Genomic DNA, 20,465 nt, shown 5'->3' with positions numbered 1-20,465 from the left:
GCTCATCTCTGTACACATATAAACTAAAAAATGGTTGGTTAAAAAAATGTCATCTCAGAGAACGTTAAACATTTTTTTTTTGAATGTCGCTTAAATGTGGCTTTCAGAGATGTCTGTGTAGTAAAGTTAAATGTTGGATGGGGTGCCTGGGTGGCGCAGTCGGTTAAGCGTCCGACTTCAGCCAGGTCACGATCTCGCGGTCCGTGAGTTCGAGCCCCGCGTCGGGCTCTGGGCTGACAGCTCAGAGCCTGGAGCCTGTTTCGGATTCTGTGTCTCCCTCTCTCTGCCCCTCCCCCGTTCATGCTCTGTCTCTCTCTGTCCCAAAAATAAATAAATGTTGAAAAAAAAAAATTTTTTTTAAATGTTGGAATGTTTTTTTCTTGATGACAAGGATATATTATCTCACACTTAAAAGTTTATTCATGAAAAATCACCAGAAAACAATTCACTGAGAACGTCTCTGCCTAGTGTTTTAAAAGATCTGAAAACACCAAAGCCCATCATGCCCCAGGGTTTTCCTTATTCCGGGCAGAAATTACATCTGCCACCTTTTTGAGGATTTATGTAATTGGTACCAATACTAATATTTAGTCTCCTTATTAATACAGCAAGGAATCTCATTAAGCCCAATTTGTAGCTGTCACTTTGGGAAAAAAATCCATTGGTCTGTACTGCATTAGGTGACCACACCAGCTTACGTAACAAACCCACCCTTGTCCCTTACCAGAAATTTATTAACAAACGAGTTGAGTTTTACTCGGGATTGTCAGCTTTGTTGGGATGACTGCGTTCAAGAATTCCAGACATTTGCCAACCTAAGAAATGTTAACTCTATGTGGTCTTCTGAGTTCATTTACAGAAATGGGCCACTTGAATTTTTAGATTTCTTTAAAGTCACACCGAGAATATGGAGTTTGTTTCCCCACCACCTGTCATAATGATCTTGCTTCTTCTGTTCTGCCAAGGACAGTTCTTCCTTATTTCTTTTCACTATGCCTTTCCCTTTCCATCATCATGGACGTACATCTTGCACATTAAGAGGAAGGACAAAACCCCACTATACACTGCCCCAGTTGTAACATGAAGAATCTGAAACAATAATGGTCACCTAAAGAGCTAGACTTGTCTACCTGACAGGCCCTGGAGTTCAGGGAATACCCACAGTTGTCACTATGCTACAAAGGAAGCTAGGCACTACCTGAGATGCTCAGAGAGGCCCAAAAGGAATAGATTTCCTGGAACCCTAGTTACTGAATGCAAGGCCATAGAGTCTAACACTGGTAGGCCAAGGCTGTCAGCAATATACATGAATTAAGTGCATTATCATTTTCCTCCCACATCTACCTTTTGATGTAGAGTGAAAAGGCCAGAAGGTGGACCATAAAGAAACCAGAGTACCTCCTTCTAGTGAGATCATTCATGGGTTGGCTATAAATGTAATATTATTCAAATTATAATTTAAATGTAATTTAAATATAGTGGGAGTGTTAGCACTTTAAAAAATCTAGAATACATTCTGTGGTCACATCTCCTTTGTAAAAAAATCAGACTCGCTGTATTGTTGAATTCACTTACAACAGGTAGTCTGCAGGAACAAAGAAGCTTGTTTTGGAGACAATCCACTAATGATTGCATAGTACAAGTGCCAGCAATGGGTCCAAATTATAGTTACTTCAGCAGGCAAAGAAATCAAGGGAAACAAATCATTTCTTTTCTGGAGATGACAGAACTATAAACTTAAATGGCATTAAGATCAAGAACAAATGTCTGCTATAGGTACTGTTCATGGACACTTCATGAATTCCTCACTCAGCAAAGAGTTGCAGCTAAAACTTGCACCTGCCTTACCTCCCTACCCCCAGCTATCAGTTTCTCAAAGCCAAATCCAAGTTTCTGGAGTCTGCCTTCTATCCAAAATTCTAAATGAAGAGAGGCAAGTACAACAGCTTGGAAAACATCAGAGAAGATCATAAATGTTCAACACCCTGGCTTCTGGCAAAATCTTCCTCGATTATATCATAATCAGGTAAGCGGAGAAAAAACAGCTTTGTTCCAGTTCTAGGAGCTACTTGTTATTGCGACCATATTTCCTCTCTTTGCTTAAATGAATTACAGTCCCTATAGGTTTCAATGGAATTTCCCCTAAAAACTCCAAAGGGAGATTATAATACCATTTTCACCGGAAGAGGAAAAACCATCTATACTGTCTGCATTTAAACACACACAGGAACGAAGACTGGCATTTCAAAGTAAAGGCCATGAACTTATACTTGCTACATAAAGAGGAATGTGAAAAAGCTAATATTTCTAAGTCTTGGTGTGTAGAAAAGGAACCTGAGAGTTTGAAATATTTGGGAGAAAAATTCCACATGCAAGACAGACATCCAAAATGGCTCAACATAATTTATTTTTTTTTTTATGTTAAAATGTACAGAGTTCTTTTGAAAGTACTTGCTAGAAAGGGGAAAAAAAAGTGATATTACATACAAGGAGAGGAAGGGAGACCGACTGGCCCAGGAGCGCATGACATGGAGAAATACAAAGGCATCTAGGCACCCCTTCCCCGTAGCTTACAAGTCACCATGAACAAAGTACAAAGAGGTTACAAAACAGGAAAAGCAAATATAAACAGACAGGAATAGACTTAGCTTCATTTGTACATGCGGCTTTTAGAGGCATCTGGAGCTCTATTCACACACTCTAGAGATCTCTTTAAAGAGAATTTTTATCTTTCTTAAAATAGTTTTTAATATTCTACAACAAAGATAAAAAATTTTAAAGATGGAATGAAATGAAAAAGCTCTTATTTTAAAAGGCATCAAAGTCACTAACAGTGAGTTTTTTAAATTTCTTTTTTAGAAGATTACCCAAGTTATCTTGCTAAAAATACATTTTTTTTTAAACAGAAGTGAAAAAATGACAGGTACCAATATTACTGTGTTGGATAATTTCTTTTATAATATAGAAAAGAACATTTTCTCTACAATAGTTCTACAGTCACAAAAAGGCTTGTGGAAAAGGGAGCTGCCCGATTGAATTTTTTTTTTTTTTAAAGAAACAAATAAAACCAAACACAACCGCAAACCAACAGAAACTGAATTCACGGCCCTCATTTCAACAGCTTCTCCTTCTGCCTTGACCCACCCTCCTCCCAATATACCTCCCTCCCGACCCACCCCATCCCCACCCCAACCAGGAAGCAATGACATAGCTGAAGATGTAGGGAGAGGGCAGCACAGTGCACTTTCTACATAGATGATTGGGAACTGGAAGAGTATATACAGAGAAACTGGGTCCTACACAGCCTTGCACATGCTCAGAATTGATAGCGGTTAAGATGTGGAATTCTGCCTTTTTCTACCTAACACATTTAATTGAGAAAGTCAATTAAAGTGTATTAAAAAAAAAAAAAAACAACAAACCTGTGCATTTGAAAAAATTTAATGCCTAATTAGTACTTCAAAAATTTATCTATATAAAATGTACAAATAAAGGAGAGAATTTAATGCTTACAGGTATTTCTTTAAGCAGTACTTCCCCCTTTTGGATATTTGACTGCACATACCGAGTGGTATAATATTTTCCATCTTCTAATGATGGAACATATATATAGATATATATATATATATTTTTTTTTTTACCTATCCCTGGAGCAAGTAACAGGAAGAGAATGGGCGAACTGGCTGCACAAAAGATAATGGAGTTGGGAGCAACAAAGGAACCTGCTAAAACCCTGCTGTCCAGATTTGCCCTACTATGCTGGTGGTTGGTTTATCCCTCTTTTAACCACTCACAGGAGAGGGGCTGGTGCACTCTGATTCACAGGGAATGAACTCAGGATCTCAAGAAAATGAAAACTAGAGGTATGTATCATTTAAGTAGCTATAAAACTCACACCATGATCTCCCTTAAATCATCTCTTCCAACATAAAATAAACAGTGTCAAATGTCTGTCAGGTATTTTTCAAATCACTGAAATGTACAGTCATCCATCAACACTTTGTATAAGAATGTAAGAGGCTAAGCACTGGGGACTGCTGTTTGAGTTTAGTCAAAGTCAAAGGCTCAAGAATCAAGACCCTTAGCATCTCAAAGTACATACTAAAAACAAGAGGCTGCGTGGAATATGTGTGTTATGGCTGATTCACCAGGTGGTAAAAAACAAGAGGTTAATTTCCTCTTTTTGATTGTTAACTGACCATCTCTATTCCTCCAAGGCTGGATTAGGATTGCAAACAGCTTTCCTCTGAGATTCTGCTGTTAATTGAGACTTACAGTATTTTTGTGTCTCTGAGTGCTGAGTGGGAATAGTAAAAAACAACCCCCCCCCAAATTATATTACACTTGATTTAAGAAAAACAAACATTTCAATGAAGTCCATCTATAAAGAAACATTCTTGGGGAAAGGTTTCAACAGGTCAAGAGGGGTGTGTGTGTGTGTGTGTGTGTGTGTGTGTGTGTGTGTGTGTGTAGGGAGTGGAGGGGATTTTAAAAGGAGAAGCATTTTTCTGCCTCACTTTATTAATAATAATAATAATAATATTAACAATAATAATAAGTTTAAGGAGCTTGGGTTGTTCTCCATGTCCCCATCCGAGTCTCCCCTAAGTGCCTCCTGCTGGAATGAAGTAGGAAATGAAAGGTTGGGTTTGGAGGAAGGGGTCTTGTTAACCCCCGAGATGTATATATAACATTTAAAAATGACAACATTGGGAGCTGCAAACAGTGAGGGGAAACATACATTTTAAAATAAAATAAAGATAATTCACTTTTACACAAATTCTGTCCATGTGGTATGTAAAGAAAGTAAGGCTCTTTTTAATTATGAAAAGATTTTTGTGCATGTTTCCCCTATCCCCAAATCCATTTTTAGATGAGTTCTATTGTAAAATGTTCAAGATTATGAAGAAAACCAAAACCCAGAACAAAATGAACCCAAAAAAAAAAAAAAAAGAGAGAAGACCAGGTTTTCTAAAAAATAAAATAAACCAAAGAAAAATTCCTCTAAATCTACAGCAATATTTTAACTGGAAAAAGGTCCATTTTTCTCTGGTTTGTCAGTATAAAAGGTTCCTTTATTTATATATATTTAAGTTTTTAATTGCAAGTTCATCTTGCTCATCTTCTCATGTAAGGTCCATTGAGTGACTGCTTGGGCACACCAGCAGCGTTCATGTAGCTGTGATGGGAGGGGCCAGTGTACATCATGTTTCCATGAGGGTTTGGCTGCATAGGCTGCTGGGTATAGGCCTGGCTCCCCATCATCCCCATCTGCATCTGCATAGGATACTGTGCTGTCTGGTTCATGTAGGCAGGGTTACTATGGTAACTGCTGTTCATCATGGGCTGCGTCATTCGATAGCTGTTCATGGCATTCAAGGTGTTCATATTCATGGAATTGACATTATAGGCAGGGGTCGGCATCAAATTAACCCCCATGTTCATGCCACGCTGAACAGCCAATGCACGAGGGCCAGCCTGCATGGCAACCGCTGGTGGGCTGCGGCCATACAGCTGCTGCTGGTGGGCAGCTGCAGAGGGCAGTGGCGCGGACTTGGAGCGGATGGAAATGTGCCCCTTCACTGGCATCTGCCCTTGCAACCTCTGAGTGTGAGGAATGCCGATGTTGGTGGCAGACATGTTGCACTGTAGCAGAGGTGACGTGAGGTTCATGGTGGTGGATGCCAAGTTTGGGGGCGGCGTCATGGTGGCTTGTGCTTGAGGGGTCCCAGCTAATGGATGAGACGGAGCTAGCTGAGCCAGTCCTGTATTAGACAAAGAAACACTGGTTGCATAGGAAGTCACAGCAGGAGAATGGCTATAAGGCATGGCATGAGGGTCCATAATGGTGTTAGTCAGCTGCTGCAACTTGGCTAGACTGAAGGTGGCTGACGGTTGAGAGTAGCTGCCGGCACCAAAGTCCCCTGGAATCCTCTCATAAATACTTATGTTCCCAGTGCTTCCAGATTCCGGTATCTCCATGATCATAGGCGCTGGAGTGAAACTGTTATTCATACTACACTGTGACAGGGGGGGCTGCTGCTGGGGCGGGGGCGGGGGCTGAGGCTGCTGGGGCTGAGGTGGTGGTGGCGCCGGTGGCTGTTGCTGCTGCTGCTGGGGCGGCGGAGGCTGTGGTGCTGGTTGCTGCTGCTGCTGCTGCTGCTGCTGCTGCTGCTGCTGCTGCTGCTGTTGCTGCTGCGGTGGTGGGGGTGGCGGCTGCTGGTTACTGGGAGGCCTCTCCACCACACAACTCTGAGGTGACTTGATGTTGCAGTTGGCAGCAGCAGGCTGGACGTTGTTCTGCTGCATCATGCTGCAGCTGTTGCCCATGTTTGCCATTTGCTGAGTGACAACACAACTGTTCTGGGTGAGGCTGCTGGAGGAGGACAACCCACCATAGGAGCAGCTGCTCTGGGAAGAGTTAGTCCCACAAATGCTGCCACCCATCGTAGAATCGTAACTGCTGGGGTTCTCATAGTTTTCTGTGGTGCTCTCAATGCTGCCCAGGTCACTGAAGCCACTGTCCACCACCTGCTGAGAGTGGTCTGATACGGAAGGCACATCCATCATGGGGCTGGTCTCCATGTTCTGCATAGAGGGTGCGGACAGGGATCCTTGCTCCGGGCTGATCTGGGTGTAACCGCTTTCAAGGGCAGGCACGTTGGGACTACTGACTGAACGGACCGATTGGCTGGGATGAGACTGAACAGAAGATATCGGGCTATTATGTTCTGAAGCGTGGCAGTCTTCCACCATCGACATCTGAGGGTCTTCATCGGCCTGGGTGTAGCTCTGTAGGGTCTGACACGCGGCCAGAGTTTCTTCGCAGTCCTGGTAGGCTCCCTCATGCTCGTTGCTTTCTTCTTGAGTCAAAGACTGCACTGCTTGCACGGTTTCCAGATCCAGTTCACTGTGAGGAATCTCTTCCTCCTCTTTTAGCTCAATTAATTCTTCTTTAGAGTTTGAATCTTCTTCATGATCGTCCTCAGACCCTGGCATGTGCTCTGATACCATGGATGTTTCGTGGGAAGTCTGTTCCTCTTCAGAATCTGGTTCTGTTTCATCTTTATCCTTTATATTCTCCCTACTGCTCTGCATATTAGTATCTAAAAAAGACTCCTGGCCACCAGGCTCCTCTTTGACATCTTCTCTAACGGGCTGCTCCTCTAGCTCTTTTTTCTTGGTAGATTCCAGATGGCCGTCGTCTTCATCATCTGCATCATGGTCTTCATTCTGGTTTGTCTCTACAGCCACCTCATCCTCTTCCTCTTGCTCCTGTTCTTCCAGCTCTTGCTGCTCCTCCTCTGACTGCCGCTGCTCTTCTGAGACACGGGGCTTCTCTTCCTCCTCTTCTATTTCGGGTTCTTTCGTTTCAGTCTCGGGACTGTTGCTATCCACTGGAGACGCCACTCTAACTTCACTGCTGGTTGTATCTTCTTCTTCTCCCTCTTCAACCTCTTCTGCTTCCACGTGCATCTCCTCCTCATCCTTCCTTTCTTCCGTTAAAGGCAAGTCTTCTTTTGGTTCAACAGTCTCTTCATTCTCTTGAAGTTTGGGTTTCCGTCCCGGTTTAGGAATGGGAACGGTGGGCTCAACAATGCATTCTTGGGTAGAAACGGGTAGGATTTCCCGATTCAACTTAAATCCTGGTTTGCGACCAGGTCTTTTCTTCCAGTGGATTGGTTTGCGGCTCTTGCCTTTGGGCCATCCCTTTTTCTTTTTCATAGGTGTGGATGTATCTGGCTCAAGCTGAGAATCCTTCACATCACATTTTCTCAAGAGAGATACTGGCTTTAGAACAGGAGTGTCTACACAGAGGGACAAAAAAAAAAACACACACACACGTTAAAAAAGTTAAAAGATTTTGTATATTTTCTAGTACTTTTTTCTGAGACTACATGTGCAACGGGAATGATTTTATTAATCATCACAAACTCCTGATTACCTTCTCTTACAAGCTAAGAATCTAAAGGAGAAATCTAATTAATGACATCTTCTAAAGTCATGCAGTGAGCTGGCAGAACAATGAAAGAATCCGGGTCAACATTCTGTTACCAACCACCAGTTAAAGCCAGTTCAGGTTTATCATCACCAACTGCATGGTTTTGTAAGTTAGTCTAAAATACTCAGTTTTATCATCTAGAAAACGGAGATAAGCTGTGTAAAGATGCAAATACTCAATAGTTATCACAACTACTTTAGACAAGCTGTCTTTACTATGTAAGTTACAAATCAACTCATTTCTTCTTTTTTGTTTTACCCCTGTTTGCAATTTATATTATCTCTCTGGCTTTTTTTTTAGTTTCCATAAAATCATGACTTCAGGTAATATCATGAGTTAATTACTCCAGGCCATGACTAAGCAATCTGACATGCTCAGTCAATGTTGTGTTTGTATGGGAACAGCTGCAAGGCATTTAGTCCCAAATAAATACTGACCTGAAAAAAAACAAGTTAATGACAATGATTTATCAGAAATAAATTTGATATTGGTATTATTTTCTCCCCATTAATTTTTTTCTATTTTTAAAGATTGTAGTAAACTACGCATAACATAAAATGTACCATTTTAACCATATTTAGGTGTGGTGCAGCATTAAGTACCTTCACATTTCCTACTAATTTCTAAAAGGAAGAACACCAAGCAAAAACAGGATCTGGAGAGAAGAACTAAGAAGGTACAGTTAGCAATAACTTGAAAATAAAGAATGGAAATGGTTGCATCAGAGAAAATTTGTCCAAGTCAATAAGAACTTAAACGGGGGATACTATTTGAGCTACAATGATCCAAGACAGAAATTTTACTGAAGTGCCAAATTTATACAATAAATATTTAGTTTAATATATACATCACAATAAAAGAACTCAGTCATCTTATCACTATTTAAAACTATTTATTACTAAACAGGAGAATGGAGAAAACACAAGTTTCCACTAGATACGAAATTGAGTGGATTTATTTTTTTTTTTTTTTTTTTTTTTTTTTTTTTTTCAACGTTTATTTATTCTGGGGACAGAGAGAGACAGAGCATGAACGGGGGAGGGGCAGAGAGAGAGGGAGACACAGAATTGGAAACAGGCTCCAGGCTCTGAGCCATCAGCCCAGAGCCTGACGCGGGGCTCGAACTCCCGGACCGCGAGATCGTGACCTGGCTGAAGTCGGACGCTTAACCGACTGCGCCACCCAGGCGCCCCGAGTGGATTTATTTTTAAGAGAAGAATAAAAAAACTCAGTTAATAAAAGCTATACATCCACCAAGAGAGGACAACTAGATTTCTTCAAATTCACCCACCAAAGTAAAAAAAAAAAAAACTCAGTCTGACCTTATGGTGAGGCAAACATTGCAGCTGCAGGCAGCATGAGGCACTGGCAGAAACTTTAGGGGAGGATGAACTAGTCTGTGACCTAGCACATTTCTGAGCCCATTTCTTTATCTCTAAATGACAAGGCTATTTCAAAAGTAAACCATTGGATTTTTAGCTATGCCATAAAAATTGAGCCTATTTTGAGGCACTGTCACCATTTTTATTAGAAATTTACTACTTGTAGAGAAAGGCACATTAGAGATATGATTCAGATATGATTCACATCCTGAACAGATGTGAGGCAAGTCCAATTTACATGAGTCGGATCTTGGAACCATCTTAGCATGTATTCACTTAACAATATTTACTGAGTGTCCATTTTAAGCACTCAGCATACAACAATTAGCAAAACAGGTAAGTCCTCAAGAGTGTACTTTCTGGTAAAGGGTTATTACTTCAAGATCTTCCTGAGGCTAACTCCAATCCACCAACTAACTGAAGATTCAGATAATGGCTGAGAAAGGATTAGGCAAAAAAGAACAATTTCCTAACAGCAAGATATTTTGTCCAGTGGAAAAACTAGGTCCTCAGTTGAAGTGAAGACTAGAAAAAAAACTTTTTATTATTATTTTTTTTAATTTATTTTTTTTTTAATTTTTTTTTCAACGTTTATTTATTTTTGGGACAGAGAGAGACAGAGCATGAACGGGGGAGGGGCAGAGAGAGAGGGAGACACAGAATCGGAAACAGGCTCCAGGCTCTGAGCCATCCACCCAGAGCCTGACGCGGGACTCGAACTCACGGACCACGAGATCGTGACCTGGCTGAAGTCGGACGCTTCACCGACTGCGCCACCCAGGCGCCCCAAAAAAAAAAAACTTTTTAAAAGGACAGAGGACTAAAGGAGAAAATGGGAATGAATGTGCTTGACACAAATTTTTAGAGATTATCAAGCCGTCCTTTACTTGCTTAGTGGGGTGTGTCATTTTTCAGCTTTTTTGTTGAAGGGTTTGCAGTTATCACTTGAAGTGTGTTTCTTCAGAGACACTAAAACTACCATAAGCAGTGGGTTCTGTAAAACATACCATCAGCGTCATCGGACTCTTCTTCGTCATCTTCATCTTTAGACTTCCTCTTAGAAGAGGATCGACACCTGAGCACATCCTGTGAGGACAAACGATGGAAGTATCCTCTAGAAAAGAGTTCATTTTCATCCTCTTCCTCTTCTTCCTCATCAATCTCAAACGTGGGTTCTAATCGTGGCATCGGCCTCTCAGAGTCAGAGTCTTCAAAAGGTTCATCCAATACCTCTGTAGTCTCAGAAATCGTTTCTGTGACCACGCTGCTGTTGTGGTGTTTGCGCTTTCGGATTCTCCTTCTTCGGTGAAGAATTGGTTTCTATTTAGAAGAGAAAGAAAGCATTTACAGGAATTAATACTATCATTTCTATTAATAACACGATTAATAGTTTTTAAACCTACTCGAATCAGCCAACAGACATTTTGAATATTATTTCAAAATACTATAATAAGGTACCATAAAGTATCACAGAAAGATGTTGGATAACTGAATAGAACTTTATAAAAGGCACAGAGAGCAGATATTATAATTCCCTTTAATAGTTCAGTTAAATTTAACACCCTAGGGAATTGCCTATTTCAATACTGAAATGACACAGAAGCTAGTCCTTTAACTTCTCTTACTTCAAGAGGGGGAAAAAAAGGACTAAAACACTTTTTGTTGCTCTCATAGCTCTCTGAAGATCAACAGAACTATTAGTAAAGCTGTATGCCATCTTCATGAGCTACCCATAAGGAGTTATGGTGAAATGTAAAAACATGGAGCTGATGTGTAATTACCTGATACGAAGTATTTCAAAAGTAATAAATCTGTTACTGGAAAGTGGCACACTGGGCACAATTTTGTACTAGGGTTGATCTAATAATACCTTAAATTACACAACAGATAAAACAAAATGATAGAGACGATGCACCAGAAATAATCTAATCCAATCTCCTTACTCCACAGAGGTGAGACAGGTTACAGGACCTGTGTAAGGTCACATACCCAGTCAGTATGGAAACGGTTGTAAAAGACAGTCTCTGACTCCCAGTCTGGTGCATTTCTGTAAGAACTTCAGGTATTGTGTACATGATCTCACTGCCTGTTACGATATTCTCTTTTTTACACAGGGAAATAGCACAGTTTTAAAAATAGGCAATAGAAGCCTGGAATGGCAAAGATACAGTCTTCCTGATCACATAATGAATGGCAGAGTGAACCAGGGTTCAATTTCTCTCCACTTCAAATTTACTAGTCTGTTTAGTTGAAGTACAATTTTCAAAGTAGGTTAAACATGTCTGGCTCTGCTCTTTGGAAAAATGGCTGACTCTAGGACTGGGACATAAAATATACAAGATAAGCTTAGATCATCTCGCAGTACTAGAAAGTAAGGAAGTGCTCAAAAAAAAAAAAAAAAACCCAAACACCTTCACAACAATGGGGGTACATATTAAGTTAAAGGGACATAGAAGTGAAGACTCCTATGGCCAAAGCTGAAAGAATCTGAGGAACAAATTAAAGTAGTACTACTGGTTTATAACTCAAAGTGTAAAGTAAATATCTGGGTCCATGCTGACATAAAGAAATGCTTGAATAAATAAGCAGATGGGGAAAAATGGTAAATCTCCAAGCAGAACTCCTATGGAATACAGTGCAACTCTCCACATCTTAAGCGTGGCCTGTGGGCAGTGCTGCCTTCCAAAAAGTACAGTATGGGAGAGGGGAACAAAGGAGTAACTTTACAGTGGAGAAACCGACAAACACAACCTCAAACCCGGTGATCGAGACTAACCTCAACAGTGATAAGTCATATTGACAGTAATACTCTTGTGTTTGGTGTGTGCATGTGTATACATGTACACACGTATCACACACCCTTTATATGATAAGAATGACACTTTACCTCTGTGGTCTTCTTCCCCCAAACCTATTAGCCCATTCTAATATCATGAGGTACATTCTAAAATACCTAGCCAGTACTCGTCAAACTGTCAAGGTTGTCAAAAACAAGGAGTCTGAGAAACTGTCACACCCAAGGGGGCCCAAAGAGACATGGCTACTAAATGTAATGTGGTATGCTAGATGAGATCCTGGAAGAGAAGAACATAAGGGAAAACTGAGGAAATCTAAATAAATATGGGCTCTAGTTAACAAAATATTGGCTATTTGTGACAAATGTACTATACCAACCTAAGAGGTTAATAATAGGGGAAACTGGGTGTAAGGAATACAGGAACTCTCTGTACTTTCTTCGCAATAATTGCATAAATCTCAAACTGTTCTAAAATTAAAACCTTGTGTTTTTATATATAGCCCCCCACTTTTTTTTTTTTTTTTTTTCCATAAGGCTCTGCTTAAGGAAAGGAACAATTTCACTGCTTTGGGTGGAAGCTGTCACCCTGCTACTACACGGTGGTTCATCCAGGTTGCTGAGCTCAGTGTGGCTGGCTTGTGGAAATGCTTAAAGTTCACTCCACAGCCTGGGGAAGTTCTGGTATACAGTTTACCAGAACTTGTTTTCATCCTCTCATCGCATTTATAAACTGGTTTCATTCAAACTTTGCAAGATGACAAATAGAACTGAGAAAATATTTTCACAACCAGGTTAAGTCAAACCACTGGAAGAAAGGGGGGGGGGGGGGAGACAGAAATGGGAAAAGAGACCACAGGGGGTAAGTCCCACTCAAGACGAATGGCCTCACTCAGAGCACCCCCGACACAGGGCACCACTGTCCATCAAACTGTCAAATACTTCTCTCCTTTTCTAACATAAACATTTCCGATCTATATATGCTTTTAAAATATTTTACAAATCCCTAAAAGTCATGATCAGAACATCAAACCAGCAAGCTAAAAAAGTTTGTTGGCTCTTAAATAAGCTCATGGTGTCTATGTTCATTTCCATGAACCAAAGAAGTCCTATACACATTTCAAATGTTCACTGGGAGGATCATAAGCTACAATACACCAAGGTATAAAGTCTAAAAAATAACACACTAAGAATTTCTACATTTACTTTCTCAGAACTCTGGGATAGACAAATGTATATAGTAAGCTGCAACTGGGGAAAGAACAGACAAGTCGAAGAAACGAATCACAAGAAAAGCCTTACCTTTCTCTTCAGTGTGGGCTTTGTAAGAATTGGTGGGGAGCTGGACCGAGGACTTTCTGGCTCTTCTTCTTCCTCACTACTCTCACTGAAGCCTCTGAGGAGAGCCCTGTCACCGTCACTATAGCGACGGGGCAGCCTCTCATTGCCTTCTGGTAATCTACACTTCAGTGCCTCCGGGCTCTTCTTTAGCTGTCCTCGCCAGAGCTCAACCCCCTCACTTAGTCTTCTTTTGGGAATGTCTGGCTTCCCATCCTGGCTGGGCTGCTCCTGAGAGGCTGCTGACTGGTCCTCACTTTCAGTGTATTGTTCTTGGGAGGTTTCTGATTTTTCCTCACATTCTCCATATTGTTCCTGAGGAGCTGATGTCTCTTCCAAGAGCAGTTTAGAATCTTTATCACCAAAACGTTCCTGGGTTTTTCTGTTCTTCCTTCCCCAGCGGCCTCTCCGAGATGGCTGATTGTTTGCAGGAAGACTATCACGGGGAAGGACTTGCTTGTTCAGACGCGTAGAACTAGCTGGTGCCATAACTTCTGGTTTCTTTTCACTTTCTACCGAAGAGTAAGAATCTTGTTCTTTGTTCTCCCGAGATGCAGACTTTCCCACCTGATTTTAGAAAATAAAACCATGCTGGTTAATCTTTCAGACTTATTCAGTTATATCTCCTATTTGACCTCCTAAATACAGAGATAAGAAAACAAAGCTTTAAAAAAGAAAAGCATAATTTAGTAGCTATCATGAATATTTCTGTGTTTGACATTGCTTTAAATGCTTTATAGGATACATTAATCCTCACAATTGTATGAAGTGTTATTATTACATCCTCATTTTACAAACGAGGTAACCGAGGCACAAAAAAATATAAGTAACTCGCCTTAGGACATGCAACAGCAAATACAGAAGCTGGGATATAAACCCAGGCAGTCGGACCCAAGAGTTAGTGCTCTTAACCACTATGTAATCCCACCTTCAATAAACAAAATGAACAGCATTGTTCTTATAAATGTTAAATGATATAATTTTAAAATTTATCAGAAATAAAAATTTATAAACGGAGACAAGATGGACTCTGGGGCATGGGCAAGAGAAAAGGGGTGTTTGAAAAAAATGAAAGAAAATTTCTGTAATTATTTTGATTTATTTTTATTCTGAATATTTAATTTCATTTTGAAAATTAAATTACATTAAACAGGGGCATGAGATTGTTTATGTTTATCAAAGGAGGACATAGATTTTTAAAGGAAGAAAGCACAGCTTTAAAAAAAAACAGAGAAAGGTATGCATCACATGACAAAAAATACTGAAAACTATACAATGTCATACAGTCCCTCATTAACCCTTTAATGGCTAAAGACATCTGTGTACCCACTGAACTGTTTAGTGCTCTATTAGAACATACATGTTTACATTATTTCCTTAATGTTTTACTTTAAGGAAAAGGTATCTTAATTTGTTTTAACAATGGTCAGAATTAAATTCAGATTTGTCAGTTACTACACAGCTTAAGATTTAGCTGTTTATCAGCACTCTGGTAAGAAATATTTAGTTCTACATAACACATTATTACAAATTTGAAGGTCTCCTAATGACCTAAGGCTTAAAAAATATACAATTTAAGTAAACAAAACCCAGTTTTCTTGAAATCTCTATCACTGTAATCATCTTTGAAAATCTAATGTGAACTGACTGTGTTGGTTTAAGATATTGTAACACATATCACAAATAATCATGAAAACCAAAAATAGAGCCTTCTGTTATCAAAAATAGAGACTACTCATGCCCTTACACTTGTCTCTAATTCTCTTTCCTGGCACTGCGGCTCTTCGTTTTCTCCTTCCTCAGCCTCCTCTTCTTCCTCCTCTGAGACCACAGAATTGGAGACTATGACAGGGGTCCAGCGCAAACATTCTGGATCTACATCTACAGGCCGCAAATTCAGCTGAAGCTTTGCCATGTGATCCTGGATAAGTTTTTCCCGGCGGATTATCACAAATCTGGAACCAGAGCAAAGTTTATAGCAATCAACAACATATAAGAGTACCTAACAATGAATATGGAGCTATAACCCCTAGAAAACCTGGAGATAATGATAAATGCTTCAAAAATAGCCTGTCTGGGAAGATGAAATACAGAAATATGCCACCATACAAGATAACTAACAAATACAAAGTTGGACACATACTTCATACTCAACAACAGCAATGGATTTGGTTATTTTAACCATTCACTGTCTCATACTTCCCAGCTCTGGAATTTCTGCTACTCTCCTGTACACTATCTCCTATTCTCCATCTTTCTAGCCCAATGCTTCCTTCCTTTCTCTGTGATCTTTTCCCAATCACTCCAGATAAGAGTGAGCTGACTTTCCCTTGACCTATATTTTATTTTATACCACATATAATGGAAATAAATCATGGACATATATTTTATTAGGCATTATTTCTAGAGTTGTTCTCATATTGTGAAGAAGCTCCCAACATTAGAAAAGATTCAGTAGCTTATGTCCAAAAGTTAGAAGAGAGACCAGAAAAAACAATTTAAAAAAAGTTAAGGTCAACAGTATCAAGGATCATAGAAAAGAAAATGTCGTCTCAGGATTACCAAATGTATTAGTTTGTTATATTAGTTTATACCCTTTCATTGATATCTGGCTGCCTGATCCAAAAACTTCCACCTGATTATCTTTTGAAAGTGTAACAAAGGGATGTGATACTCACTGATCACTACGGAAGTCCAGCATTCGTAGGTGGTGGAGTGTGGAAGTAATGTCTTGAGGACAGATACCTGTCAACTTGCTTAACTTCTTAATGCTGATTTGCTTGTCATTTTGGTGATAAAGGCACTCCAATATTACACTTTTCCAATAAGCCATGTAGGAAAGACGACCTAGATCGGATAACGGTTTCTCTGGAGACCCTGCTTGGCCTTCACGCTTTGATAACAAATAACCTAAAGAAACCACCAAATCACAAATATGTCAGCGAGCCTAAAATAGGCTAATTCACCAAAATAACAATCCCCTCTTCCACAACCAATCTAAGTAGTACAGGAAATAATAATTTCAAAAGCAAATTCCTCCAAGAAAAAAAACAAATTAAAAAATTACTTCAACACAAATTTGCAGAAGATTATGTAATTTGTATATACTGAGAGAACATGAGGTTAGCATTACTTTGTCTATACTTGCTATAAACCACATTGTTAAAATATCCAAACTTAAAAAAAAAATCATACAACCTCATATTAACAGGCTACATAAGATTAAGGCAATAATGCTTTTTATTTTATAGGGGAACCACTCTTGCATGTTTTATCTGGACCACCAGATGGCAACAGCTATACCTGAACTGTAGAACAGTACGAAAGGATGCCTTAGTTTTTAAATAATTCTATCTATTAAGATTATGATTCTTCTGCAAGTGAATTAGATGACAATTTCTCACTTCAGTCAAAGCTCTCTTTGCAATTACCCGTCACCCTAATTCTTGATAAGTAAGGATGTCAGGGTGGGGCTGTCACAGTGAGTGTATGGTGGCATTTGTCCTCCTGTCTAGAGCATGACTCTCAAGATCAGGAAAAGAAAGGAATAAGTTCTAAGTATCAAAAATGGAGATGGCAGAAGAAATACAGTTTTTTTGTCATCAAAGGAAACTTTATTAAAGGCAATCTATAAATGGTAATGTGGGAAATTAGGTTACATTAGGAAAAGCAAATGAAAACAATTAGTATAATAATCCTAGACTATTGTTTATCTCAAATATATAACAAATTTTCCCCTAACTTTGCTGTGTAATGGAATAACACATCCAAACATGAGTTCTATTTCAACACAATATATTGATATTAAATAACCTAAGCTGCTCTCTCTACTACTAATTCAAAAAGGCCAAGAAAATGTACAAAATAATCAGTGGCATATTTCCAATAAAATATGGTCAGAAGTGCAGTCTAAGGCCAAGTGGAATAAGCTGTGCTGGTCCATCTTGAGAATTAACTTCTTACCACTGGTGATATAACCATCTGATACTTAGAAGAAAAACCGTATCAAAATATTCCCTGAAAAATCACTATTTTAATTAATATAAAATTTATTGTAAACATATATTTACTTTCTAAGCAAGACTATCAACATGTTCCATGATGACTTTTTTCAGAACTGTTCCTTTCCATTTTTAAGTCAGATTAAATTATTTCCTGTATTTCCTATAAATTATTTCCTAGACATTTATTTTTAAGATTTTTAAAGGTGCACTGCATATTTTAACCACTAGGTAGAGTCTGTAAGAAATGATGTATACACTTTCCCAGATAATTGAATAACAAAAATAAGGCAAGTCCTGTACTTTACTGTATTAATTTAAGTAGTTATACGTGTTTAGTATTGTTGTGAGTTAGAATTAGCATAAAACTAAGTTCCACTGTAAGTTAGCAGTTGAAAATTAAAACTATTTGCAAAAGATCACACAGAAGTTAGTATTCAGTATAAGCTATTTTATTTTATTTTTTTGAATGTTTATTTATTTTTGTAGGAGAGAGAGAAAGAGCATGAGCAGGGGAGAAGCAGAGAGAAAGGATGACACAGAACCCGAAGTAGGTTCCAGGCTCCGAGCTGTCAGCACAGAGCCCGGCACGGGGCTTGAACTCACAAACCATGAGATCATGACTTGAGCTGAAGTAGGACGCTTAACTGACTGAGCCACCCAGGCACCTCCGGTATAGGCTATTTAAAAATATTTCATGTCCAATCCAAAAAAAAGAAAAAAGAAAAAATTCATGACTTTAGGTTTTAAAGTCCCATACAGCAGTATGACAGAAGATACTAGCAACCAATAAATCATCTGCAAATCTTTAAAAATATATACGGAAGGCCCACAAAAAGAGATAATGAGAAATGATATTATTACAATCCTTACTGAAATCGATGAGAAACCTGCCATAGCCCTTACGCTGGTACTGGGGAAGAATCATTATGCAGGAAACGTTGTACTTCTGCTGGCAGTGCTTTTCCTGGTAAAGAAAGTTTTAAAACAACACGCTAGTAAGACTGAATAGTAATGCTAATTATTAAGAAACAAAGACTAACAGTCAAAACCACAGCCCTAGTCCTCTGAGAATACCATATGCATCAAGGAAAAAATACCCCAGTGGGAGGAGACAGGACCACGTTAAGTCATTGTCACTACCCACAAAGCAACCATCCCAGGAGAATAAAAATATAAAATAAAATTATGCCATCCAACACCATCTGCAACTCAAAAACAGTATGTCATTGCCTAATATGAACAGAGGAATCTCAGTCCCAATCAATCTGCAAAGCTATAGATGATGAGTCGATGTGACACTCCAGAAATGGGAAAATTCAGGGGAACAACTATTTCAACTATTTCAGGGATTCTTTTGTTTCCTGCTCTGGTGCTACATAGGGCAGTCTCATCTCCCCATTAGTTGTACCTCACTTTACAAAAATAACCCCAAAATGTTGTGTACACTTTTAAAAATAAGGCAATATATATAAAATTATATTTAACTTCTGAAATAGCCAACAGAAAGCTGGTACTTTCCACTTAGCCATTTCATATACTTAGATTTTACCATAGGCCAGCTTAAATAAAAGTACATCTTTTACGTTGTTTGACTACAAAAAAAAACCTTTTGTTCACCCCAAAAGAATGAAAGACTATAGGAAGGGAAGAAAACATCCGTTAATAAAAAGGGCTTATTCTTATTTCTGTGCTTCAAATTTAAAGTAGGAAGAGCAGACTTAAACTGAGAAAGAGCTCAAAGAGGTAATGACTGTTTATTTCACAAGTTCTATCTATTATTACCATGGGAATAGAAGTCATTTTAAAACTCTTCCTCTTGAGTATAATCGGCAGCTCATGTTCCTAGGAGACTACAGTCTGTTGAATGTTACTAGATACCTTCTAGCCCTTGGTAAGTTTCTGAATATTCCTTCTATTTTCCTTTCCAAAAGCTAGATGGTGCCCAGAAGGTGCTGCACTTTGTAGTGTTCTAGTGAGAACTGACAAAGATTGATTCAGATTTCCGTGTGAATTCAAACATATTTTAAGCTGATATACTTACTTTAGAAAAGTAGCCAACAAGGTGGCAGCCCTTGACATCATTTTGTGTTAGTACATAAAAAAGAAATGGCTCCACGTCATAATAGAGTGTTTTGTGGTCAAGAAACAACTTTGCCAAGAGACATAGGTTCTGACAATAAATGGTACTCACATTCCCATCAACCTAGAAAATAATAGAACAAAATGGTCAGTAAAGTCGCTCTTTAGTTCTAGAACAATAATACACATCACTTACAAATACCTGTGAGTATCCACAGTCCAGCCTAAGAGAGCTCTCAGTGATCAGAACCTGGAAGCTATCCTCTGAAACAGCAGAATTATGGTACCTGCTGTTGTAAGACAACTAAATATATAAAATACTGCACTTCAACAAAGTACGAATAGCTAGACAAGGAGATGATGACCCTTAAAAAAGAGCACTTTTTGCTTTTATAACAAGATTGGTTGCAGTAATCCTTCAGACAGCAAGCTGATTTGATTCATTTTTTAAAGTAATTCAACAAAAGATCTAAAAGCAGCCTCTTCTAAAATACATTTGTTAAGTAAAACAAGGTATAACTATAGTCCACTCTATGCCAGCATCCAAAAGCAATGCAGTCTGGCTGCCACAATCAGATTTGCCCCCGAAATAAAGCTATTTTCAGGAGTATTAACTATTGCCAGAGGCATCAACCAAGCAGGTTCCCTAGGTAGCAACCTGGCAAATGAGAGATTTCTTGGAATCAGGATGGCCAAGATCAGGAGCACCACTGTGTATTTCTCCTGACACACCCCTGGGTTGCTGGAGCTTCGAGAGCTTGCTCTTTTACACAAATGCCAACAGATATCCACATTAAACCCTAAGACATCAATATTTCAGGATAGAAACCTCAACAATTTAAGTAATTTAATATTACTTCTTTTAA

General features: G+C 39.1%; 1 protein-coding gene across 4 annotated transcripts in view; it reads right to left on the bottom strand.

Annotated features, from left to right (window-relative positions):
- Nucleotides 1–2,383: 2,383 nt before the first annotated feature.
- Nucleotides 2,384–20,465, bottom strand: part of KAT6A (lysine acetyltransferase 6A) — a 114,765-nt gene continuing 96,683 nt past the window's right edge. For all 4 annotated transcript variants that reach the window (XM_086703600.1, XM_086703603.1, XM_086703601.1 and 1 more), the window contains exons 11-17: nucleotides 19,562–19,723; nucleotides 18,391–18,484; nucleotides 16,195–16,426; nucleotides 15,264–15,471; nucleotides 13,481–14,083; nucleotides 10,392–10,704; nucleotides 2,384–7,808 (exon numbers count right to left, since the gene is read on the bottom strand). In XM_086703600.1, the coding sequence (XP_086559726.1) occupies nucleotides 5,119–7,808; nucleotides 10,392–10,704; nucleotides 13,481–14,083; nucleotides 15,264–15,471; nucleotides 16,195–16,426; nucleotides 18,391–18,484; nucleotides 19,562–19,723 (4,302 nt within the window). In that variant the 3' untranslated portion in view covers nucleotides 2,384–5,118. The remainder of the gene's footprint in view (nucleotides 7,809–10,391; nucleotides 10,705–13,480; nucleotides 14,084–15,263; nucleotides 15,472–16,194; nucleotides 16,427–18,390; nucleotides 18,485–19,561; nucleotides 19,724–20,465) is intronic.

Source organism: Puma concolor, chromosome B1 (genome assembly GCF_028749965.1).
Source record: "Puma concolor isolate L17-30 chromosome B1, mPumCon1.1.hap2, whole genome shotgun sequence".
NCBI lineage: Eukaryota > Metazoa > Chordata > Mammalia > Carnivora > Felidae > Puma > Puma concolor.
Note: the sequence above shows the minus strand (reverse complement) of the source record. Positions and strands in the feature narration are given on the sequence as shown.